The following is a 26,569-nucleotide window of genomic DNA, read 5'->3' as shown; positions in this document are numbered from 1 at the left end:
TCCATGTCGTCACAGCACGTCATCACAATGTGATCTGTGTCAGCTTGTGTAGATTGACTGTTTTTTTTAAAACTTTTTTATGTTGTAAAGGTGAAATATGGAGATAGACGACAAGAACAATAGAGTGCATTTTTGCTAAAAAATAAAATAAAAATCCCCACTCATATGACTTTTCAACTTTGCCCCTATATAAGTTTGTAAGTGGTTTGACCAATGGGTGGAGGAGACGGAGATCTCTCTCTTTCTTTCTTTCTCTCTCTCTCTCTCTCTCTCTCTCGTGTGTGTGTGTGTGTGTGTGTGTGTGTGTGTGTGTGTGTGTGTGTGTGTGTGTGTGTGTGTGTGTGTGTGTGTGTGTGTGTGTGTGTGTGTGTGTGTGTGTGTGTGTGTGTGTGTGTGTGTGTGTGTGTGTGCGAGAGAGAGAGAGCTTGTGTGTGAAGGCATTCTCTTCCTCATTTAGCTGCTCCAACTCTGTCAGAGTAGCAGCTCTGTTTCATATGTGTGTGTTTGTGTGTGTTCCCTTCAGGCTGGTTGTGGACACCCTGGAGTTTAATTCTTTCTTCTGCGGGACTCTTTGGGGTCAGACGGACAGGGAGATGAGACGCCCGCGCAGCATCCAGGCTTCAAGGCAACGTTATTTAAAGTCTCTTTGTATCCATAAAGAAGAGCGAGAGAAGCTTCGGTCTTAAAGTCTGTTGTTTACTAGCCTACTACTAAACATGCACTGTAATGTCTGTTTCCTGTAGCCGTGACAGCGCTCTACGCATATACTGGCACATTGTTAACTGAAACTATACGTCTGGACGATGTAACCAGCCAGAAAGATTATCGGAGACACTTTACACAAATTATATACTTAATTTACACTTTCATTCTACCTAAATTAGACCGTTGGAGGCTGTGTTGGTTCTGGAGACGGTGTATAGTGTTTTTCAATAGGAGAGGCCGGGCAGGTGCATGGTGTTGGTTGTTTTTCTCTTGGACGGCGGTGATGGCGGTGAACAGGGGAAATAAGGTGCGAGCCACGAGGAGGAGGTTGCATAAGGTGGAGGTGCAGGTGTGTGTGATGGTGGGAGTGCTGGGCGTCACCTGGGGACTGTCTGCGCTGCTGGCGGCAGTGGGTGAGTAGTACACACGCGTCGTACCAAAGCCTATACGCGGGTTGTGCGAGGACGCGCTGTGATTGGCCAGTCGCTGTGATTGACAGCCTAACCCTAACCTCAGTAGAACTATACCTAAACCTAACCCTAACCTCAGTAGAACTATACCTAAACCTAACCCTAACCTCAGTAGAACTATACCTAAACCTAACCCTAACCTCAGTAGAACTATAGCCTACCTAAACCTAACCCTAACCTCAGTAAAACTATACCTAACCCTAACCTCAGTAGAACTATACCTAAACCTAACCCTAACCTCAGTAGAACTATACCTAAACCTAACCCTAACCTCAGTAGAACTATACCTAAACCTAACCCTAACCTCAGTAAAACTATACCTTAACTCAGTCAAATGATAGGCTAAATATAAGATTTAGAAACTTTTAGTGTTTCTAGTAACTTATGACTAAATCATAATTGCCCAGACTCTTCTTCAACAAAGATGGCGAAAGCACACATTCTTTGTTCTGTACTTATACATACAATAGTATGGTACAAAAAGGTCCTTAAACCAAAACCCTAATTAACCTCAGTTAAACTATACCTAAACCTATAAGCTTAACCCTAACCTCAGTAAACTATGCCTGCCCGGGGGCGTGGTTATAAGCACAACCCGTGTTGGATTTAGTATTTTGCCGTTCACACACAACACGCACCCATGCACGCACGCACGCACACACACACACACACACACACACACACACACACGCAAACACACATGCGTGCACACACATACACGCACACCAAATACTCATGTCAATAATCATTCAATGTAGACCGTAACAAAGTACCTTTACTCCAGGTAGTGTACTTGACTTATTGACCTAGTATTGTATTTATCTGATAATGTATAGTTCTATACTCTAAAATATTCTCAAGTTGTTGTTGTTGTTGTTGTTGAAAACCTTTGTACTTTGCAGCTTTAGATTATCATTTCAAAACATACACAGTCACACATTATCCACGCTAGTCCTGTTTCATACTTGGCCACGTTAGTCCTACATGTTATAATTGGCTATTCGAAAATAGCAGATCTGCAAGCTCACAATGCGTCACACCACCACGCCCAGTTGTGATCTTGTACATCATCTATTTGCGCTCAATAAAGTATATCGTGGAAAGTAACCGTTTTGGACATATGTGACCAGATTTGACTGATTTGACATTGTGCAGTCTCCAGCTTTTCACCACAGGAGAATTACTGAATGTATTTATGTTTTATCCAAAATGAGTTGATAGCACAGGCAGACTCTTCACATATCACAGAGCATGTCTGAAATACATGTCAGAGCTGAAATCAATGTGTAAATAATATGAAATGCTTAATCATGTAGCTATAGGTGTAATGTCCACAGAAGTGAACCTTTCAAGCCTGTTCTCAACTCGCAGTTTCTCTGCAAGACATCACTCTATAAGCCATATCTCCAAAACTGGGGGGTCAAACTGAACGACCAATATGTCTATTTGAAGCTACGATTCCCTGCTTTCACATGACATGAAAAAAACGTATGTCCAAAAAATGTTACTTTCCAGGATTCAAATGAGCAAACATCAAAAGTAGCAGATCTACAAGCACTAAGCCTGCAGCACTGACGCTGTGGTGATGTGACCAAGTAGGAAAGTTAATGTACGGCAATAAGATGGAGATGAGAGGATTCCGCCCGACAGCCACGATATCTTTTTCATTACAGATGATAATCGGCGTATTGCGTCAACTCATTTATTTCCAGCCTATACTGTATACACTATATGTATGCATTGTTTATTCCCAGGTTACGGTATTATGCATGCATGCATTCCTGGACTTATCATGTGAATCAAATGGGATTTTCAGCCACTTTCTGGTACAACAAAACAAAGTGGCTTGTCTCTGAATTTGCAATGCAAAAGCCATTCCCCTACAACAGTAGAGAGCGTGTGTGTGTGTGTGTGTGTGTGTGTGTGTGTGTGTGTGTGTGTGTGTGTGTGTGTGTGTGTGTGTGTGTGTGTGTGTGTGTGTGTGTGTGTGTGTGTGTGTGTGTGTGTGTGTGTGTGTGTGTGTGTGTGTGTGTGTGTGTGTGTGTGTGTGTGTGTGTGTGTGCGTGCGTGCGTGCGTGCGTGCGTGTGTGTGCGTGCGTGCGTGCGTGTATTTGCAGGTCACATTATGCTAATGGCTTCAAAGTCGGACATAACCACAGGGTCAGGTGACTTGCATCAGAGGAGACTATTGGCTGATGATGACAACACCACTCTGGAGATCAATTGCACTGAGCCAGGTACACACACACACACACACACACACACATGGCATGCACGCATATATGGTGCCCAGGCCTCGTGACATCACGTGACAGGGATTGATATCCCTGATGTCATAGTAAATGCGACCTGCTGTCGCAAATTAAGCCCATATATGGAGATCCCGGATGACATCAATATTGGCCAGCAACTCTACAACTGACCTCAAACCTCAAACCCTTAGATCTCCATATAATGGATATATCCGAGAACCTGTTCCGACATTCCATAATGTTGATCCTTCCCCATCCATCTTCCGCTTCAATGTCTCCCTTTTTACTTGTCTACCTGTCCTGACCTCATCAAACCCTGTACACTCAAGACATGCTCCTTATATGGAAACAGTTGATATATTCATCAGTTTCATCAGTTTGACTTCAACGAGGCGGATCTAGTTTAGTTTAGTTTATTTGTGCATGCAACCTTATGCCCAAAAGGGCGAGGTCGCTTCTCGCCCCACATGTAGGCGTATTACTGGTTGAACAATGGATCCTGCTGCCATGCGCCATGACTCTGCCTGTGACACATTTTGCTCACATATACTGTAGTACTAATTATTGTCTCTGGCGGGTGTACAGTATGTCCAAAACTGTTAGTTCCCAGGATTCCAATTAAAAAAGTATAGCAGATCCATACAAGCTTCTTGCCGCGATTCGAGCGTGTGGATCATCTGCTGCTTTGGATGTTTTCACGTGATCAAGTGGGGCGTTCATTCATATGGAGATAAGAGGTTTCTCCCCCGACAGCAATGTTAAGCAATAATAATGATGGTAATAATGATAAGCTTTATTTATATACTGTAGCATCCTTTCAAAACAGCGTTACAAAGGGCTTTACGACAAAGGAACAATAAATGAAAACTGCACACAAAGCAGGAAAATGTTAAAACGGTGCGAAACAAAATGCAAATACCAACAATTATGTAGAAATAGTAGTAAACACAATCAAGGGAGATTAGGGTAAAAGGCTAGTCTATAAAAAATGATTTTTTTAGATTTAAAACGTGGAACCGACTCGGCGAGCCTGATTTCCAGGGGGAGTGCGTTCCAGAGGGTGGGGGGCCCATAAAGACAAAGGCTGTGTGCCCGGTTTTGTTCAGGGGCCCCTTTGGTAGGGCAAGGAGTGCCTGATTGGAGGATCTGAGACTGCGAGTTGGTATGTAGGGGGGCATGACATCACCACTGACCAGACATCAGCTAAACCACTGACCAGACATCAGCTAAACCACTGACCAGACATCAGCTAAACCACTGACCAGACATCAGCTAAACCACTGACCAGACATCAGCTATAGGCTACCACTGACCAGACATCAGCTATAGGCTACCACTGACCAGACATCAGTTAAACCACTTTGGTTTTACTTTAAAACTTAATCATCTGCCAACGGACATCGGCACCTCCAAAAACCAATCATTTTGGTTTCTGCGGCCAGTGAATTTTTTTAACATGCAGACCTCTCTCTCTCTCTCTCTCCCCCCCAGCGATCCACCAGTTCCCACCAGATGTGTTCTCCAACACACAGAGGCACCAGGGAGCTGTTGTGCTGCACGTTCTAGCGGTGAGAAGGGAGAGAGACACTGACACACAGAGAGATAGAGAGCGACCCACTGGCACACACACACACACACACACACACACAGAGAGAGAGAGAGAGAGATAAATAAGCAGACGCAGGGTGACAGAAAGAGACAGTTGTAGCTACGCTACTGCATTGTGACAGCATGCACGTGGGCGCGTACACACACACACACACACACACACACACACACACACCACACACACACACACACACACACACACACACAGTAGGGTTTCTCTCACCGTAGTCGAGGTACATTATTATGCAGTGGACTAATTGAAAGTGCCAATGAAAAGAACATTGACATGACACTAGCTGTGAAAACCCAGGCTTTGTGCATGTGCGGGTATCCTTTCACTACACACAGTGTGCATGCATGTGCTTGTGTGTGTGTGTGTGTGTGTGTGTGTGTGTGTGTGTGTGTGTGTGTGTGTGTGTGTGTGTGCGTGTGTGTGACACACAGTGTCTCAGTGTGACTGTGTCACTGTGACTGTGACTCTATGGGTTAGTTTTAACCTACCACGGGTTAGTTTTAACCCACCACGGGTTCGTTTTAACCCACCACGGGTTAAGTGTAACCTGCCGCGCACATCGGGAGCCACAGGTTAGTTGTTACCTGCCACGAGGTTAGTTTTAACCGGCCACGCCTGTCGGGAGCCACAAGGTTAGTTTTAACCGGCCACGCCTGTCGGGAGCCACGGTGTTGTCGGACTAATGCCTGTTTGGACTGTTAGTATATATGTCTGTCTAACCGCGACTCTGTGTGCGTTTGACTCTGTTGTCCTATACACCAAATTGCTTCTCAACCCAATGGTTCAATTCAAGATGATTTGAATACACGGAAGAAGCGGACATTTTTTGCGGAGGAAGGAATCAAGGAAATGATGTTGATGCTTTACTAATGTGTTTACATTCTCCATGAATGAAACGGGTGTCACGATTGGTCTAACAAGACGCCCCACTTGATCATTATACTACAGCAGTGGTTCTCAACCAGTGGTCCGGGGACCACACAAGTGGTCCTTGAGGGGGTTCCAGGTGGTCCCCCAGCTAATTGATGGAGAGTTGATAACCAAATGGACCCTTATATTGATTATATTTAACTCTTGAGAGTGTAAAATGAAATCAATGAATGGACCCCTACAGGCCCATTTATGTTACACTCTCAAGAGTTAAAATATTGTTTTTAATCTGCATTTGGCCTATACTTAAGTTAATTTACAACAAGTCTACACAATCAGAGAATTTAGAAGAATTGCTATTTTGATTTCTCGCCCGGTATCATTGAGGATGCGCTATAGGACGTCCTATGTACGCGTCGGTGGGGGTCCCTATGACGTGTGGCAACCTATGTACGGAATCGGTTAATGATGTGCTCTGTGCATATAGGCTCTCTACATGTTCCTGGCCCTGGCCATCGTCTGTGATGACTACTTTGTTGTCTCCCTGGAGAAGATATGTGAGGTAATTATCGAACTATACATGCACCAAGTCTCTGTACGTATGGTCTGTACACATACATCTGTACGTCTGTAATCCACGTAACTCGAGACACCACCGCAGGGGGTGCAGACAGTGCCCGGTGTCGAGTCACGGTTGTCCAGAACCGCCCCAAAAAAGGCCTCTGCCCGGGCTCTGGACATGAGGGCCCCTGCCCAGACTCATTATGGAGCTGGCCTGTTCTGACATCATTCTGCACATAGACTCCATATTTGGGCATGCCTGACAAAGAACTCCATATATGGGCATAAAAGGCACACAGACATAATATGCATTTCCAACTTGCATCGATTTAGGGTATTTTTCTGCGTGTATTGATAGAGTAACAGTATAGGCTGACAGTACATGGGGGGAGAGAGAGAGAGACGGGGAGTTACACGCAGCAACGGTCGTTCGGGATCGGGACTCGAACCTGCGACACGCTGTCAGGCTGGATGAGCAGCCTCGGTGCCCGGACCGCTAGGCCAACTCATGACTCTTAATTTATTATAAATATGTGTCTCTCTGCCACTGCGTGCATGTGTGCGTGTGCCTGTGCGTGCGTGTGTGTGTGTGTGTGTGTGTGTGTGTGTGTGTGTGTGTGTGCGTGTGTGTGTGTGTGTGTGTAGAAACTAGACCTCAGTGAGGACGTAGCTGGAGCAACATTCATGGCTGCCGGGAGCTCTGCACCTGAACTGTTTGCATCTGTTATAGGTAGACACACACACACACACACACACACACACACACACACATAGTGTTTTTAAAAAACCCTATCCTATAAAACCCTACCCAATAAAACCGTTAAAACCAGTATAAAACCGTTAAAACCGTTATAACCGTTATAACCGCTATGATGGGGACCGTTAAAACCAAAACCGTTATAAAACCGTTATAAAATCGTTATAAAACCGTTAAAACCGAAACCGTTATAAAACCGTTATAAAACTGCTATAAAATCGTTAAAACCGTTTAAACCGTCGTCCTATTGTACTTAAAAACGCTATTCTGGTGTTTTAAAAAAAAACTATTATGGTGTTTTTAAAAAACACTATCCTGGTGTTTTTAAAAAAAAAAACACTATTATGGTGTTTTTAAATGGTTGGGGTCACCCAAGGGGTGTTTTTCAGAGAGTAGTTCCTGCATAGTTGAGGTCACCCAGGGGTGTTTTTCAGAGAGTAGTTCCTGCATGGTTGGGGTCATCCATGTGTTTTTCTTCCTGTAAAAGGTTATCCGCCTGACTCTAAGACTGTGATCACATGGCCAGGCTTTGAAAACACAAGAGCATGATTGTGTCGGTGATGCCGCAACTCCGAGCCCCCCGTGCTTTGCAGCATCAAAGTGACGCCGTTATTAGTGTTGAGGCCTTGATGCCGTCGTAATGACTGCTTTTACACTTACTGAAAATGGGTGATTTACAAGCTCACGACGTGTCGCATAGCGCAACGCATTGTGAGCTCGTAGATCGGCTATTTTCAGCATGCAACCAAGTGTAAAATGACTAATGCTGGATCTCTTGTCCACTATATAGTCCCTTCCGAACATTTTAGTCTAGTTTTTATTTGTTGACGAAATTGTCAGTATATGCAGTCTTATAGTTTTGGTCATCCTAGCTTATAGTTTTCATTTAGTTTTCATCAGTGGAAAAAGGTAGTCGACGAACGTTTCTCGTCTTAGTTTTTGTCGACACGTGCGTGCGTGCGTGCGTGCGTGCGTGCGTGCGTGCGTGCGTGCGTGCGTGCAGCCAGGTTGATGACATTAAAGCATTTTAGCCGATAGCATTTTGCTCCGTCTCAAAGATAAACCGTGATTATACACCTGCACGCGACGCCCTTGGAGGGATACTTGGAAACCGAACGCTCTACACTATTTGCACGCAGAGTGAGTCAGAGCAGTTGGTTCTCAAAGATTTATTTTAGTATTTTAACACATTCAAGACGGGAGGGAACCGGTGCTTTAAGGATTATGTTATACTTGAGCTATATGAAAATAGCAGATCTACAAGCTCTTAGCGCGGCAACCAAGTGCCGTGCTATACGAGCTTGTAGATATTCCACTGTTACTTTCTTAGCTTACGCATGTTTCATGATAAATGCTTTCATGTGATGTATTCCCATGCTTTTGTTCTTGCTTAATGTAAGTCGCTCTGGATTAAGAGCGTCTGCTAAATGCCTAAATTGTAAATTGTAAATTGTAGATCTGCTATTTTCGAAAAGGAACATTTGCGTCAAAAGTCTTTGAATATTCTTTCAGAGCGAACGTTTTTAACTCAAATCTTTGCTTTTGGTTGGGGGGTTCCTTGTACAACATATTTTCAGATGGGGGTCGGCGGCCTAATACAGTACATATAATTCTGGGGGTCCTTGACATGAAAATGTTTTATTTTTGTAATTATTTTTTTTCAGAATAAGAAAAAGAAAAAAACTAAGAATGTAAGACATTTGTAGAATTGTCCTCGGGTCTAAATGGGTTAATTTCAAGGACCTCCATAACTCTGCGTGTATAAACACTCTCAGAGTTACTGTACAGACCTCTAAGGGTCCATTTGGTTCCATGTGTAGTGTACACTCTCAGAGTTACTGTACAGACCTCTAAGGGTCCATTTGGTTCCATGTGTAGTGTACACTCTCAGAGTTACAGACCTCTAAGGGTCCATTTGGTTCCATGTGTAGTGTTACTGTACACTCTCAGAGTTACAGACCTCTAAGGGTCCATTTGGTTCCATGTGTAGTGTACACTCTCAGAGTTACAGACCTCTAAGGGTCCATTTGGTTCCATGTGTAGTGTACACTCTCAGAGTTACAGACCTCTAAGGGTCCATTTGGTTCCATGTGTAGTGTACACTCTCAGAGTTACAGAACTCTAAGGGTCCATTTGGTTCCATGTGTAGTGTACACTCTCAGAGTTACAGACCTCTAAGGGTCCATTTGGTTCCATGTGTAGTGTACACTCTCAGAGTTACAGACCTCTAAGGGTCCATTTGGTTCCATGTGTAGTGTACACTCTCAGAGTTACAGAACTCTAAGGGTCCATTTGGTTCCATGTGTAGTGTTACTGTACACTCTCAGAGTTACAGACCTCTAAGGGTCCATTTGGTTCCATGTGTAGTGTACACTCTCAGAGTTACAGACCTCTAAGGGTCCATTTGGTTCCATGTGTAGTGTACACTCTCAGAGTTACAGAACTCTAAGGCCCTCATTTATCAACCGTGCGTACGCCAAAATATGGGTGCACGCCGAAATTGCCGATATTTTTGACATTTACCATTTCCGCCAAAGCTTGAAATTGAACTTGACAACGTTCAATTCCCACGTCTGGTCGGCAGCTTGCTTACGCTTGTTTTTCTGTCGCAGAACGGTGGAGCAGCATTGTTTGACCAGCTGAGAGGCTGCCAAAGGCATGAATCATATGTATTCACTCCTAAAATGTTAATATAAAACTGTATGTATATGGGCTACACATGTTTTTTTTTTTTTAAGAAAAAGAAAAGAAAAAGGAATAGACCTACAAGATGTGTCTTTGTGTCATATGAAATTTGTAGGAGCTTTCCAACTTTACAATTAAAATCGCGCTTGATTTAAGCCATTTAAACAGTGTTTTGCATGAGCGCGGATTTGGGCTGTCTGTGCTGGAATATTTCCATGACGTTGGAAAGTAGAAAGTTGCAATGCAGCTGCGGAGAGTCCCAACATGCATGGGTAGCCTATATACTGTAATCTACAGCAGGCCAACAGCACTTGTCTTTCTGGAGTTACGGTATATGCAATCTCCTCCTCGTTTAATAAACCTGACGTGTCACTGGAATGTCAAATGTGCCGTGCCAGCCCAGCGCAAGTGCATGGGAACCGCATCGGCGATAGGTATAGGCTAACCCAGCCAGTCAGCCCACCACCACCAGTAGGCCTACCATATATTTTGGCTGCACATTAATATAATTGACAGTTTACAGTCCTGCAGCCACTGCAGCGACTGCGAGGCAATCTAAATAGACTGTCGAACGTGCATGCAGTTGGTCACGGACGGACCACAGTGATAGAGAGAGACAGACAGACAGGACAGGAGGAGCACCTGCAAAACAGCAGCGTGTCACCGTTCGTGTGTGTGCCTATTTGTTATTTAATTATGGTTCAGGTTCAGGTTTTCGTTCACTAATATATCTTGTTGTATATTAAATTAAAAATACTTTAATAATTTAATATACAACTAACAACACACAGTGAAAGTTGCTTGCAAATTGCGATATGTGCGTGCGTGGCGTGCGGGGGGGGTGAGGACCGTGAGGCGGGCAGCAATAAGGGAAGCGAGAGGAGAAACAGACAGGGTAGGCCTACAACTTTATTTAATTCATGCAGGTGTTCGTTTTTTATTTATTTAACAACACACCAGTTAGTTGGGCTGCGCAGCTTGCAAGTTGCGTGTGCGTGCTGTGCGTCTGTGCGTGTGTATGAGAGAGGGGGGTGAGGCGCAGCAAGGCACGGGAGAAACCTATTTTTTCATGTAACCATGGTTTCAGGAAACGTATTGCCGTTTTCAGGTCGCAAAAACGAGGGCGAGGCTTGATTTCATAGGGCGTGCCAGATAGATTTCAGCCGTCACATTTATTAACGTCAGAACGAAATTAAGGAAGGATCAGCTGTTTGCGATCACTTTATAAATGCCGTGGCGACGTGGGTGTACTACGAAACCTGCACTCGAATCTGTGGCAGATTTTACACTCGATTGATAAATGAGGGCCTAAGGGTCCATTTGGTTCCATGTGTAGTGTACACTCTCAGAGTTACAGACCTCTAAGGGTCCATTTGGTTCCATGTGTAGTGTACACTCCAGCCCTACCCCCCCTACCCCTACCCAGCCTATGCTTATGGGGAAAATATGTTTTACCACGCAGTCGTGGAAAGCGAGTCTGGAAAGGTGGGTTTTGATGGAGGCTGTGTGTGTGCGTGTGGATGCATGCATGCGTGCGTGTGTGCGTGCGTGCGTGTGCTTTTAGGTGTGTTTATAACTCGTGGTGATGTTGGAGTCGGAACAATTGTAGGATCAGCCGTCTTCAACATCCTCTGCATCATTGGAGTGTGTGGTCTGTTCGCTGGCCAGGTGAGTCTGTGTGCGTGCGTGCGTGCGTGCGTGCGTGCGTGCGTGCGTGCGTGCGTGCGAGCGAGCGCACAGTGTGTGGAATGTGGATCACACAGTGTGTTAACATCTTAACCCATTTAGACCTGAGGCCGATTCTAAAAAGTCTTCTAAATCCCACTTCTAAACAGTTTTCTGCAAACCTTGTTACTTTGGTACTTTTGTAGGCCTACTTTGTTTGCATTTGTATACCTTCTTTTTGGCTTGCTTTTTTTTTTGTAGTAAGACAAGAGAAAGTCTTTGTGAAACACTGTCCTAGTGGACTGCATGTCAGACAGCACACCGTGCAGGTTGACTTGATCTCCGGTTAATTCACCTGCCTGTCACACACGGGTGGATTACAGAGCTCCTCTGTGCTTCTTTGCACTTGTTAAACGCTGTCGGGGTGTATTATGACATCATGTCGCTGATCCTGATCTTAATCCTGACACTATAGGCCGTTTCCTTTATCCGTCTAGAACAGTGGTTTTCAACCCAGCGGTCCGGGGACCACCAGTGGGACTTTGAGGGGGTTCCAGGTGGTCCCCAGCTATAAATGACGGAGAGTTGCTATAACCAAAATGGGCCCTTATTAATAGATCTTTAACTCTTGAGAGCGTAAAATGAAACCAAATGACCAATTTGACTTTGTATATCGTATCGTTTGGTTGGATAATCGGTATATCGAATCGTTTTGAAATGGAAATAATCAATTTAATCTAATACTAAGTATACTTGTGCATTGTATTTAGCAATTTTAAGAAGACAAAAGAAAAACCAGTTTTAATTATCTGTCAAGGTGTGGATTTGTCCATTATGTGTTCACGCACATGCGGGTCGAATGTGGAATTTTCCGACTGACGTCAGTTCAGTCGACACGCACATGCACAACTTCCTTGTAAAGTTACAATTAGTTTAGCTCAAGTACGGACCTTTAATCTTTGGATACGACGTGCAGAAAAGTGTAAGCAACGTTCCATAGTGGAAAAACCATGCACCGTTTCTGCAACGCGGCTGAAGGCTTCCCCGGAGTGACTTCATCTCGGAGCTGCAGAATGAGCGTATAGGGACAGAAGTCACATGTGGGGCTAGTCTCCATGCAGGTTGTCCCTCTGAGAGGGTTTAATCTCTGGGTCTGTCTTCATGTCTCCATGTTGACTTGTCCCTCAGTTTAATCTCTCTGTCTGTCTTCATGTCTCCAGGTTGTCCCTCAGTTTAATCTCTCTGTCTGTCTTCATGTCTCCATGTTGACTTGTCCCTCAGTTTAATCTCTGTGTCTCTGTCTGTCTTCATGTCTCCATGTTGTCCCTCAGTTTAATCTCTGTGTCTCTGTCTGTCTTCATGTCTCCATGTTGTCCCTCAGTTTAATCTCTGTGTCTCTGTCCTGTCTTCATGTCTCCATGTTGTCCCTCAGTTTATGTGTCTCTGTCTGTCTTCATGTCTTCATGTTGTCCCTCAGTTTAATCTCTGTGTCCTGTCTTCGTGTCTCCATGTTGTCCCTCAATTTAATCTCTGTGTCTCTGTCTGTCTTCATGTCTCCATGTTGTCCCTCAGTTTAATCTCCGTGTCTCTGTCCTGTCTTCATGTCTCCAGGTTGTCCCTCAGTTTAATCTCTGTGTCTCTGTCTGTCTTCGTGTCTCCAGGTTGTCCCTCAGTTTAATCTCTGTGTCTCTGTCCTGTCTTCGTGTCTCCAGGTTGTCCCTCTGACAAAGTATGCTGTGTTCCGTGACTCAATCTGCTACACGCTGTCAGTGCTGGCTCTCATTGCTGTGAGTGTAACAGACTGTGTATATACTTAACTGATCTAATCCAATTCACTTCATTTACCTATGGGGTTATACATGTGCTGCACAAAATCATAGAAACGCATAGACATACAACTGTCTATATATCACAACACGTGTCGTTTGGTGGGGAAATCAGGTTATAAAAAGAGTGATCTCACTGTACTTAGAGTGAAAGTACATCTACAAGCTCACCGAGACATGTTGAATGTGGTTAGAATATATATTACGGTATAAACGTATATACAACGTAAATGAAAGATGGAATTCATACTTGCATGTTATTGCATAATATTAATATCAATGTGTGATCCTACTTGTCTCATTGTGAGTGTGAGTGTCACTCACTCTCATCATGCCATTTGGGAGCTACTTCTATAGAATATCAGCCTAATGTTCAATAATTTAATTTATTCCTTGTTGTTTTCAGATTATATACGATGGACATATTGAGTGGTGAGTAACTTTTGTGTGTGTGTGTGTGTGTGTGTGTGTGTGTGTGTGTGTGTGTGTGTGTGTGTGTGTGTGTGCGTGTGTGTGTGTGTGTGTGTGTGTGTGTGTGTGTGTGTGTGTGTGTGTGTGTGTGTGTGTGCATGGAAATATGTGTGTGTGTGTGTGTATATGTGTGTGTGTGTGTGTGTGTGTGTGTGTGTGTCATTAGTTTTGGAGTGGTACTTCCATCCATGGCTGAATTCTGGGAATCACATATACTGTAAAGTTATTACTAGTTAAAGTTATTACTAGACATAATGTTGGAGAAGATCATATCACGAAAGTGTGATTGTGAAAGGTTGTCAGATCGAGGTGTTGTGCGTCACAGATATGTCATAGTGCAGGTCACTGACTGACTGACTGATTGACTGATTGACTGACTGACTGACTGACTGTCTGGCCACGCGCAGAATGTAAAAGAAAAAGATTCAAAAAGTATGAAAGAATGTGAATAGATCCACAGGAAATAATATAGTAAAGTTCATACAGAGTTTCTAACTCAAAGTATGTGGACGTAGTTAGAATCTGTCTGTTCTGTCTGTCCAGACAGACAGACAGACGGACGAAGAAAGCACGAGTGCGCTCACTTCTCAATGAGCCCCTTCAAATCAAATGCCATCTCCTCATTGTCTTTGTGAACAAATAAAGCCTGAGTCATACGCCTTAGTTGTGCGCGGCGCGGGCGTCACACACACACACACACACACACACACACACACACACACACACACACACACACTCACGCCATCGGAAATATCAGATAGGATGAGCTCACAACAAGAGCTGCTGTGTCCGGTGCGTGTCACCACCACCACCACCAACAGCCACACAACCACAGGTACAACTCAGGCATAAAACGATGGGTTTGTAAAAAGAAACTAATCGTCGACAGCCGGCATATTCCCCCCCCCCCCCCCCCCGTTTGCCTTCGGTATCCCGTGCAGAGCTTGGATACCGAAGGCAATGGAAAAGAATGCCTCATGGGCATCCATCCCCTGAGTCAGGACGAGTGTGTTGAATGTGTTCCTATTCATCCGGAGTGTAAGACCCCGGTATATATACCTGGCTGGCTTCAAGTTCAAAGGCCCTCGCTGCATGCAGGGGACCCAAGTAGGACAGGCTGCGGCAGGAGGCCGGGAGACGCCAAGCTAACACCAAGAATGTATGGCTTTTTTTTCCTTCTCTCATCCAGGTGGGAAAGTCTGCTGCTGGTGCTGATGTATGCTGGCTACATCCTGATTATGAAGTGAGACACGCACGCATGCACGCACGCACACCTACACTACACACACAAGCTTGTAGAATGGCTATTTATTTCACAAAAGTTGTATGGAATCCCACGGTTCTCTAAAGGAGCCAGACATTTATTTTTCTAAAAGCTTGAATAAAGTCCAGGCACTCCAGTGAGTCGACTATAATTAAGAAGGAACACAGCAGTACAATTCAACGTGTAAATGGCTCATACTGTGAGTCCTTCATAAGTATGTGTCTCGTCGTAAGCACGAGCTCCGTTCGGGGCTCTCCCCAGGTGGGCAGAGGGAGAGTAGCGCCCAGGATTACAGCGACGAAATGGTCCTTTTCTGTCTGGGGGGGGGGGGGGGGGGATCATGGGAGGTCAATCCTGACCATGCATGCTTCTCCTTTTGATATCCCTCTTTGCTTCTGCTCAGACCCAATTCAATACGTGCACATTTCCTTTTTTGATAATATCACAGTTTAAAGGTAGAGTAAGTGATTTCACTCAAAAAACCTTAGGTTTCGTTTTTGGCTGTGGGACCTAAGCCTTCGTCCAACCAGGATAGAGAGTCAAAACGAAACCTAAGGTTTTTTGACCACCCCAGGGGTTAACTGGGGACAGGGAGCAACTCCTTATATGGTCAGCACACTCTATAGTAGAGAGGATTATCACAACAAAACAAAAGAAATAAGTGATATTTGAATTAAGTGAAATCACTTACTCTACCTTTAACAATTCAATACAAAAACAATTATGATTAATACCCCGGGGTCCCTGTTTTGGGAGAATTACCCTAATCTTGATTATATCAATTTCATTCAAATAGTTTATTTGAATGAAATTGATATATGTTATATAACTAAGTGATTCTATCCATGAATTGGATTAACTGTTGTTGCTAGATTGAAAAGCACTGAACCTAGGTTCTATAATATGATGATGAACGAGGTGCCAATATTTCGTGCTTGTGTGCATGCGTGCATTTGTGTGTTGCTTTACAAACATTGTGTGCGTGCGTGCGTGCGTGCGTGTGTGTGTGTGTGTGTGTGTGTGTGTGTGTGTGTGTGTGTGTGTGTGTTTGTGTGCGTGCGTGTCAGGTTTAACAGCAGCCTACAGCGCCACCTATCAGGCGGATGGAGGAAGCAGACGGTGATAGAAAACGGCCACACCTCCTTCAGCCCTCTGGTGGAGGGGAACGACGGTTGCTATGGAGACTGTGGTTACCACGGCGATGACCCCAGCAAACCCCTCCTACCGCCAGGTAAGTCCCTCAGAGGTTCAATTATGACGATTTATTTTCCTCGTCGACTACCTTTTTTCACTGACGAAATCTAAATGGAAACTGCATGAAAACTAAGCTACGATGACTGAGACTGACAATAGCCGATCTACAAGGTCACAACGCGTCGCACTGAAAATACATTTCAGTCGACTAAATCAACTGTAGATTTAGTCGACTGAAATCTCATGACATTTAGTTGAGTGACAGAAACTTAATGAAGTTTCATTCCAAAGACTATAGAGTTACGTAACAGGCCTGTAAGGTTCCATTTGTACACTCTCAAAGTTACAGGCCTGTAAGGTTCCATTTGTACACTCTCAAAGTTACAGGCCTGTAAGGTTCCATTTGTACACTCTCAAAGTTACAGGCCTGTAAGGTTCCTTTTGTACACTCTCAAAGTTACAGGCCTGTAAGGTTCCTTTTGTACACTCTCAAAGTTACAGGCCTGTAAGGTTCCTTTTGTACACTCTCAAAGTTACAGGCCTGTATAAGGTTCCATTTGTACACTCTCAAAGTTACAGGCCTGTAAGGTTCCTTTTGTACACTCTCAAAGTTACAGGCCTGTAAGGTTCAATTTGTACACTCTCAAAGTTACAGGCCTGTAAGGTTCCTTTTGTACACTCTCAAAGTTACAGGCCTGTAAGGTTCCTTTTGTACACTCTCAAAGTTACAGGCCTGTAAGGTTCCATTTGTACACTCTCAAAGTTACAGGCCTGTAAGGTTCCATTTGTACACTCTCAAAGTTACAGGCCTGTAAGGTTCCATTTGTACACTCTCAAAGTTACAGGCCTGTAAGGTTCCTTTTGTACACTCTCAAAGTTACAGGCCTGTAAGGTTCCTTTTGTACACTCTCAAAGTTACAGGCCTGTAAGGTTCCATTTGTACACTCTCAAAGTTACAGGCCTGTAAGGTTCCTTTTGTACACTCTCAAAGTTACAGGCCTGTAAGGTTCCATTTGTACACTCTCAAAGTTACAGGCCTGTAAGGTTCCTTTTGTACACTCTCAAAGTTACAGGCCTGTAAGGTTCCTTTTGTACACTCTCAAAGTTACAGGCCTGTAAGGTTCCTTTTGTACACTCTCAAAGTTACAGGCCTGTAAGGTTCCATTTGTACACTCTCAAAGTTACAGGCCTGTAAGGTTCCTTTTGTACACTCTCAAAGTTACAGGCCTGTAAGGTTCCATTTGTACACTCTCAAAGTTACAGGCCTGTAAGGTTCCTTTTGTACACTCTCAAAGTTACAGGCCTGTAAGGTTCCTTTTGTACACTCTCAAAGTTACAGGCCTGTAAGGTTCCATGTGTACACTCTCGTAGCTTCACAATGCTCAGTGAAGTTATAGGTTTGCCACGCACGCACGCACGCACGCACGCACGCACGCACGCACGCACGCACGCACGCACGCACGCACGCACGCACGCACGCACATTCTCAGCTCCATTAGTATTTTTTTGGCACATATACATATATACTGTATATATATATATATATATATATATACACACACTGTGGTATTAGTGGTACATTTTATAATGCCATCAAAGCTTTATACAAAGCCCCAGTCGCTTGCCTCCAGTTAAATGACTGTTGGTTCCCCACACCATTTGGTGTGAAGCAAGGTGATGTGCTCTCCCACACTTTGTTTGCCCTTTTTGTAAATGATTTAGCCCAGGAAATCAAGCAGGCCAATTTGGGTATAACAATGGAAAACATTAATTTGAGTATTCTTTTATATGCTGATGATATGATGGCTGAAAATGAGTCAAATTTACAAAAAATGCTGAATATTGCATGTCTATGATGCAGTAAATGGAGACTTGCGATTAACAGAGAGAAAACTCATACAGCAAAGTAACCATAGTTTTATGTTCGGGTCAATGTCTTTGACTTATTCCCCCTCATACAAATACTAAGGTTTGTTTTTCTATATCATGATTTAAGAAACTTTTTTATTTGAAAAAATTCAGGATAAGAACCCAGATCTGTTTTGGATGTCTGAGTGTTTTATTGGTTGTTCAGTAATGAAGTTTTTGGAAAATTCATAGAGAAGGCATGGCAGTTACATTGGAGAACGGTGTATCCATAAGTAACTGTCTATTTGTGTATATGTATCATTATATATGTACAATTTTGTGAGTGTCTTGTAAGCCGGGCTGGGCATCTTATGATGTAGGACGCTTTAATAAAACCTCTATATATCTATCTATAGTGCACTGCTGCCCTCTTCTGGCCACAATATAGAAATGTCTGTGACCCTGGTCCTCCTCAGTATAGTTGTGTTGTGTTGTCATTGCATTTAGGTGTCATCCATGACCTTCTAGATGTTTTCACAGTCATGCTGTTGTAACTGTTTCAATTAAACACACATTGTTTCAAGTTCACAACACCGTAATCACAACAGTATATAACTTACAAAAATACTTCATAATTTGACCAAATATAACACCAACAGTAGCAGCAACTCTGATGGGAGACCAAGGTTAGGAACTATAGGGTTGTCCTCAACTACAGAGAAACTCATAATGTCCCTGCAACTCCATTAGTTGTCTTAACCCGTGTGTGTGTGTGTGTGTGTGTGTGTGTGTGTGTGTGTGTGTGTGTGTGTGTGTGTGTGTGTGTGTGTGTGTGTGTGCGTGTGCGTGTGCGTGTGCGCATGTGCGTGTGCGCATGTGCGTGCGTGTGTGTGTGTGGTTATAGGGACGGCCAGCCAAGCCTACACTGGTTCAAGTGTGTCTGCAGACGGGATGATTGACAGTGGCCCGCCTCTCCCGTGCAGTTTTCCAGAGGCGGGGCTAAGGCTGATGATAACCAATCACTTCAGTCCAAAGACACGCCTGCGCATGGCCAGCCGCCTAATCATACACCAGGTGCGTGTATGAGGAATATCTACGCGGTATATGTTACAGTACATTGTCCCATTCTGTCCCATTGTAGATCTGCTATTTTTGAAACACATGCACACATTTTTGAACATATATATATTCTTTCACAGCGAACATTTTTAACTCAAATCTTTGCTTCTGCGGAGGTCCCTGGAACAACATATTTTCAGATGGGGGTTGGCGGCCAATTACATACAGTACAGTAGTGTATGTATATATAAACCTATATATTTTTTTTTGTCTCTGGAAATCCCTTTGAGGTCGGGCCCTCCTGAGTTAGACGAATCCCCCCCCTGCCCCCCCCCCCCCCCCCACGGCCGCCGCGTGCGTGCGTGCGTGCATGTGCGTGCGTGCATGTGCGTGCGTGCAAATGCTATTCATGTGCATGAATGTTATGTACCACTACCAACATCTGTTACTTTGTACTGTATGTGTGTACATGTGTGTGTGTGTGTGTGTGTGTGTGTGTGTGTGTGTGTGTGTGTGTGTGTGTGTGTGTGTGTGTGTGTGTGTGTGTGTGTGTGTGTGTGTGTGTGTGTGTGTGTGTGTGTGTGTGTGTGTGTGTGCGTGTGTGCGTGCGCGTGCGTGCGTGTGATTGCTATTCATGTGCATGAATGTCATTATGTACCACTACCAACATCTGTTACTTTGTACTGTATGCGCGTGCATGCGTGTGTGCGTGTGTGTGTGTGTGTGTGTGTGTGTGTGTGTGTGTGTGTGTGTGTGTGTGTGTGCATGTGTGCGTGTGCGTGTGCGTGTGCGTGTGTACAGCGGATGGCACAGGACTATCACAGCATGGCTATGACCACAGTGACAGAGGCACATAGCAAAGTGGTGACACAGAACAGCTCTCCACATGGTAATGTACTGCTCTCTCTCTCTCTCTCTCTCTCTCTCTCTCTGGAGAGAATGTCTCGTGAGATTAACCAGCGACGCGAATCGGAGGTGGTTAATCTCCCTGAAGGTGAATTATATCCCGACAATGACCACCTATGTCTTCTCTGTGTGTCTCTAGGCCTGGGGGACATGGCTGTGTCTCCATATGTCTTCTCTGTGTCTCTAGGCATGGGGGACATGGCTGTGTCTGTCTCCATATGTCTTCTCTGTGTCTCTATAGGCATGGGGGACATGGCTGTGTCTGTCTCCATATGTCTTCTCTGTGTGTTTCTATAGGTATGTGGGACATGGCTGTGTCTCCATATGTCTTCTCTGTGTCTCTATAGGCATGGGGGACATGGCTGTGTCTGTCTCCATATGTCTTCTCTGTGTGTTTCTAGGTATGGGGGACATGGCTGTGTCTCCATATGTCTTCTCTGTGTGTCTCTAGGCCTGGGGGACATGGCTATTACATGGATACGTAATTCATAAATTAATATATTGTCGCCAAAACACAGCATATACAGTACGAGATATTTCCTTGCTTTCGCATCTGCCCGCCCAGCTGCAGCACTGCATGTCGGAAAACAAGGAAGTGAGTTGATCAAATATAGAATCCATTTCCGGGTTTTACTTCGCCGTCTATTTCCCGTGCAGAGCAGTGTCAGAGAGACAGGGGCTGAGATCCCGTTAGAGGGCACTTTTGGACAAAAATAGCGAAAATACTCAACGCGTCACACTGCGACGCGCTGAGAGCTCTACCTTGGATTTATTTTACCGTTGCTGCTAGTAGCCTACAACACTTGTTTTTAAAAGGTGTTGTACAAATAAACATATTTATACTATCATATATCAGGTTCCCAAGCCACTCGGCAGGAATGCCACAGACGAAAAACAGTCTAAGTCCACACTATTGATCCATAATGTATAAATGATAGATAAGGGTTCAGGACAACGAGGCCTTTTCGTGGAGGGGTCAGAAAGAAATTTGGACTTAAGACTGTTTTTCGTCTGTGGTACTCAATTCACGTTAAGCTTTTTGATGTGTGTCTCGTGCAGGAAGTACCCTGGGCAGATTAAAGTGGCTGATCTCCTGGCCAATCCACTTCCTTCTCTACGTCAGCGTCCCGGACTGCAGCCAACCACAGTGGGAGAAGTACTTCCTGCTCACCTTCCTAGGCGCCACCCTCTGGATCGCCGCCTACTCATACGTCATGGTCTGGATGGTAGGCTATACGCAATGGGTGCCCATTTTCATCATCTTTTTTTAACCTACATAACACAATCAACAGCCATAATGAAGGTCCCCAGGAGCCTCACTGGGCCTCAAACCTGGGCCCCCGGGCCGCAGCCCCACCGGCCCAGTGGCTCATTTGGCCCTGCACATCATGGACAAAATGTGTACTGTGGCAATACTCGGCCTCGTCACCTGGGAGATGCCAGATGTTGTTTTTACACACCATTATATAATGTTCGCATTTTGATCATTGAATGTCAAGTCTCCATGGTTTTCCTCTGAATATTTATGACACCGATTTACTATGACATGTTACAGCAGGTATGGCACATGTGGAGTCCACGTGGGTCTCAAAATGTTTTATTTCCAAGGACTCCCTTTTGAGTGTATAGGCCTACAAATGGAACCACATGGACCTGTAAGGGTCCATTTGGTTCCATTTGTACACTCTCAGAGTTACAGGGCTATATAGCTCTTTAACACTCACAAGTCTGTAGTCTGTAGACCTGAAGCTGACTTCAGGTCATGACTGTAGTAAGGCCAGGTACCACACAAGCTGACTTCAGGTCAAAAATACTACTAAAATGGAATTTTCACAAAAATGTCCACCTGGCTTTGTAGGTAATTAACTGTGTATTTACCGTTACTGTGTGTGTGTGTGTGTGTGTGTGTGTGTGTGTGTGTGTGTGTGTGTGTGTGTGTGTGTGTGTGTGTGTGTGTGTGTGTGTGTGTGTGTGTGTGTGTGTGTGTGTGTGTGTGTGTGTGTGTGTGTGTGTGTGTGTGTGTGTGTGTGTGTGTGTGTGTGCACGTGCGCGTGCGCGTGCGTGCGTGCATGTTTTAGGTGACCATAATAGGCTATACTCTGGGCATTCCAGACGTAATCATGGGAATCACCTTCCTGGCAGCCGGTACCAGTGTGCCCGACTGCATTTCCAGCCTCCTGGTGGCCAGACAAGGTAAAACATCATGTACACATCCTCACACACAGTAGTGGACACGAACCACAATACGAACTAGTACTACATACATGTACTCAAGTACTGTCATTTTCAGATACTTTACTTTTACATTTAGACCTGAGGACGATTCTACAAATGCCTTCTATGCCTTTGTATGGGGGACATGGCTGTGTCCAACTCCATATGTCTTCTCTGTATGCCTCTAGGCCTGGGGGACATGGCTGTGTCTCCATATGTCTTCTCTGTGTGTCTCTAGGTATGGGGGACATGGCTGCGTCTCCATATGTCTTATCTGTGTGTGTCTCTAGGCATGGGGGACATGGCTGTGTCTGTCTCCATATGTCTTCTCTGTGTGTCTCTAGGCCTGGGGGACATGGCTGTGTCTCCATATGTCTTCTCTGTGTGTCTCTATGTCTGGGGGACATGGCTGTGTCTCCATATGTCTTCTCTGTGTGTCTCTAGGCCTGGGGGACATGGCTGTGTCTCCATATGTCTTCTCTGTGTGTCTCTAGGCCTGGGGGACATGGCTGTGTCCAACTCCATTGGCAGCAATGTGTTTGATATCCTGGTGGGTCTGGGACTGCCCTGGAGCATCCAGACGCTGGCGGTGCGTTGGGGTTCACAGGTCAGTGTGTTGGGGGTCACAGGTCAGTGCGTTGGGGGTCACAGGTCAGTGCGTTGGGGGTCACAGGTCAGTGCGTTGGGGGTCACAGGTCAGTGAGTTGGGGGTCACAGGTCAGTGCGTTGGGGGGTCACAGGTCAGTGCGTTGGGGGTCACAGGTCAGTGCGTTGGGGTCACAGGTCAGTGCGTTGGGGTTCACAGGTCAGTGCGTTGGGGGTCACAGGTCAGTGCGTTGGGGTCACAGGTCAGTGCGTTGGGGTTCACAGGTCAGTGCGTTGGGGGTCACAGGTCAGTGCGTTGGGGGTCACAGGTCAGTGATGAATAGTCATTAATAATGCAAAATGCAAATGTGTTTGTAGCAGCATACAGCAGGTACCACTATACCAATAATACCAGTAAGACGCCCTGATGGCGAGAAGCCACCAGGGCCATAGCTGTCATCACAAATGTGATGAGGTCACATAGCACATTTGGGCAAGTGGCTATGGCAGAATCATGAAAACTCCAGAGTTTGACCCGTCACATGCTGCTTAAAGCATAATGAAATTGAGAAAATGTTGCCTTAGGTTGTCAATGGTGGCCTTATGGATTTTACCACTGTGGCGACCCCGCCACAGCTGACAGCAACCATATGGGCCTCAATGGAGTGCATTTATTTAACTCTCTCTCTCTCTCTCTCTCTCTCTCTCTGCAGGTTGTAATCAACAGTAGAGGTATCATCTACTCTGTTGTCCTTCTGCTCGGATCTATGGCACTCACTGTGAGTTTCTCGTGCGTGCGAGTATGGGGAAATTCTCATTCTACGACCTGTCCTGACACCTTCCATTAAACTACGTGTAACACTGGTTTCTTTCAAAACTGGCCTGAACACTATTCACTGCGGCATTTCTTCCCTTTCCTCCTTTGCACATACTAGAGCTGTTCCTGTCGGCCACCAGCCTACTTGGGAACGATGCAAGTTGGGAACCTAGTAGTATCCAATACCCGTTGTCATAGCACCCGTTTTAACCGTCTGTCTGTGTGTGGAGATCTCTGTATATCTGTCTGTCTGCCCATGTGTCTGAAGAGTGCAAAGTGAGTAAAGTGACTGTGAAAAGTGGACTGGTTAAGTAATCAAATATCAAATGGCAGGTGTGGGGGTCGCCATGGCAATCAATTGGCTGAGGCAGAGGCTGGGAATTCAACAGGTGAGGCGGCTTATAGGCGCATTAGGTCCACTGGCAGAGCCTGACCAGAGCCTTTTGTGGTGTTTCTGGACACCGTTGTAGCCCACTGACTCAAGGCCGGGCACTGCACTCCCTGTGGGGGTGTGGAACGTGTGTGTCAAATTTTAAGTCGGTGGGTTCGGTCGGTTCTTGAGTTACGTGGATTACAACCGTGCGTGCAGGCAGGCAGGCAGGCTTGCAGGCAGGCAGGCTTGCAGGCAGGCTTGCAGGCAGGCAGGCAGGCAGAAAGACAAACAGTCAGACAGACTGACAGACAGACATGGTGATGAATTGAATACATACTGTAGGAAACAAGTCCCCAGGACGTTTTTGTGTCATCCTTTTAACCTTAATGTTTTACTGTACCACCGGGCTGTTTACATTTAAAGGGCCACTTCACCACTTTTCAACCTAATGATCATGATAAAATACCACAATTCTTTTCTACTCGGGCAGTTCAGAAACTGTCCACCATCATCAACGAGGAACCCAAGGCCAAGCTAATAGAAACTGCAGGCTTTCTAGTCCTGAAAAGTTGCAATGCGAAAATGGAAGCCATCACGATAATACAAATCTAAATATGTTTTGAAAAAAGTCTTGTTTTAAAACAAATCTGCCTAGCGATGATGTCACTGGTGGACGGGTTTCTGAACTGCCCACAGCCTTCCAGAGTAGAAACAAATGGTTGCATTTTATCATTAACATTAGGACCAATTATATGAAGACAGGTTGAAAAGTGGTCCTTTTTAATATTAATAAAGCACTCAAATGATCAGGACATGACCGCACCGTGTCTCCCTCCCGCAGGTGCTCGGCATCCACGCCAACGGCTGGCGTCTGGACGCGCGTCTGGGGGTGTGTGTGCTGCTGCTCTACGTGTTCTTCCTCACCCTGTCGGTGCTCATCGAGTACAACGTGTTCACCTTCATCAACCTGCCCATGTGCTTTAATGAGGACTAGAGCGGTTCAACCTGCCCATGTGCTTTAATGAGGACTAGAGGGGTTCAACCTGCCCATGTGCTTTAATGAGGACTAGAGGGGTTCAACCTGCCCATGTGCTTTAATGAGGACTAGAGGGGTTCAACCTGCCCATGTGCTTTAATGAGGACTAGAGGGGTTCAACCTGCCCATGTGCTTTAATGAGGACTAGAGGGGTTCAACCTGCCCATGTGCTTTAATGAGGACTAGAGGGGTTCAACCTGCCCATGTGCTTTAATGAGGACTAGAGCGGTTCAACCTGCCCATGTGCTTTAATGAGGACTAGAGCGGTTCAACCTGCCCATGTGCTTTAATGAGGACTAGAGCGGTTCAACCTGCCCATGTGCTTTAATGAGGACTAGAGCGGTTCAACCTGCCCATGTGCTTTAATGAGGACTAGAGGGGTTCAACCTGCCCATGTGCTTTAATGAGGACTAGAGGGGTTCAACCTGCCCATGTGCTTTAATGAGGACTAGATGGGTTCAACCTGCCCATGTGCTTTAATGAGGACTAGAGGGGTTCAACCTGCCCATGTGCTTTAATGAGGACTAGAGGGGTTCAACCTGCCCATGAGCTTTAATGAGGACTAGAGCGGTTCAACCTGCCCATGTGCTTTAATGAGGACTAGAGGGGTTCAACCTGCCCATGTGCTTTAATGAGGACTAGAGGGGTTCAACCTGCCCATGTGCTTTAATGAGGACTAGATGGGTTCAACCTGCCCATGTGCTTTAATGAGGACTAGAGCGGTTCAACCTGCCCATGTGCTTTAATGAGGACTAGAGCGGTTCAACCTGCCCATGTGCTTTAATGAGGACTAGAGGGGTTCAACCTGCCCATGTGCTTTAATGAGGACTAGAGCGGTTCAACCTGCCCATGTGCTTTAATGAGGACTAGAGCGGTTCAACCTGCCCATGTGCTTTAATGAGGACTAGAGCGGTTCAACCTGCCCATGTGCTTTAATGAGGACTAGAGGGGTTCAACCTGCCCATGTGCTTTAATGAGGACTAGAGCGGTTCAACCTGCCCATGTGCTTTAATGAGGACTAGAGGGGTTCAACCTGCCCATGTGCTTTAATGGGGACTAGAGGGGTTCAACCTGCCCATGTGCTTTAATGAGGACTAGAGCGGTTCAACCTGCCCATGTGCTTTAATGAGGACTAGAGGGGTTCAACCTGCCCATGTGCTTTAATGAGGACTAGAGCGGTTCAACCTGCCCATATGCTTTAATGAGGACTAGAGCGGTTCAACCTGCCCATGTGCTTTAATGAGGACTAGAGGGGTTCAACCTGCCCATGTGCTTTAATGAGGACTAGAGGGGTTCAACCTGCCCATGTGCTTTAATGAGGACTAGAGCGGTTCAACCTGCCCATGAGCTTTAATGGGGACTAGAGGGGTTCAACCTGCCCATATGCTTT

General features: G+C 45.3%; 1 protein-coding gene across 1 annotated transcript; it reads left to right on the top strand.

Moving 5' to 3' along the window:
- Nucleotides 1-640: 640 nt before the first annotated feature.
- On the top strand, nt 641-25,137 carry LOC308329757 (sodium/potassium/calcium exchanger 4-like; the record flags this gene model as incomplete). Its single annotated transcript, XM_080784254.1, has 17 exons — nt 641-1,118; nt 3,293-3,412; nt 4,919-4,995; nt 6,406-6,480; nt 7,125-7,209; nt 11,486-11,589; nt 13,299-13,373; nt 13,819-13,844; nt 15,073-15,126; nt 16,215-16,378; nt 19,094-19,263; nt 20,050-20,137; nt 21,214-21,380; nt 22,233-22,347; nt 22,863-22,975; nt 23,667-23,732; nt 24,985-25,137. The coding sequence occupies exons 1-17, from the start codon at nt 989-991 to the stop codon at nt 25,135-25,137; spliced, it is 1,782 nt and encodes a 593-aa protein (XP_080640380.1). The 5' UTR covers nt 641-988.
- Between the last annotated feature and the right edge of the window lie 1,432 nt (nt 25,138-26,569).

Source organism: Protomyctophum bolini (assembly GCF_963924005.1).
Source record: "Protomyctophum bolini genome assembly, chromosome: 15".
Lineage (NCBI taxonomy): Eukaryota > Metazoa > Chordata > Actinopteri > Myctophiformes > Myctophidae > Protomyctophum > Protomyctophum bolini.
This window is presented reverse-complemented; position numbering and strand designations above follow the sequence as displayed.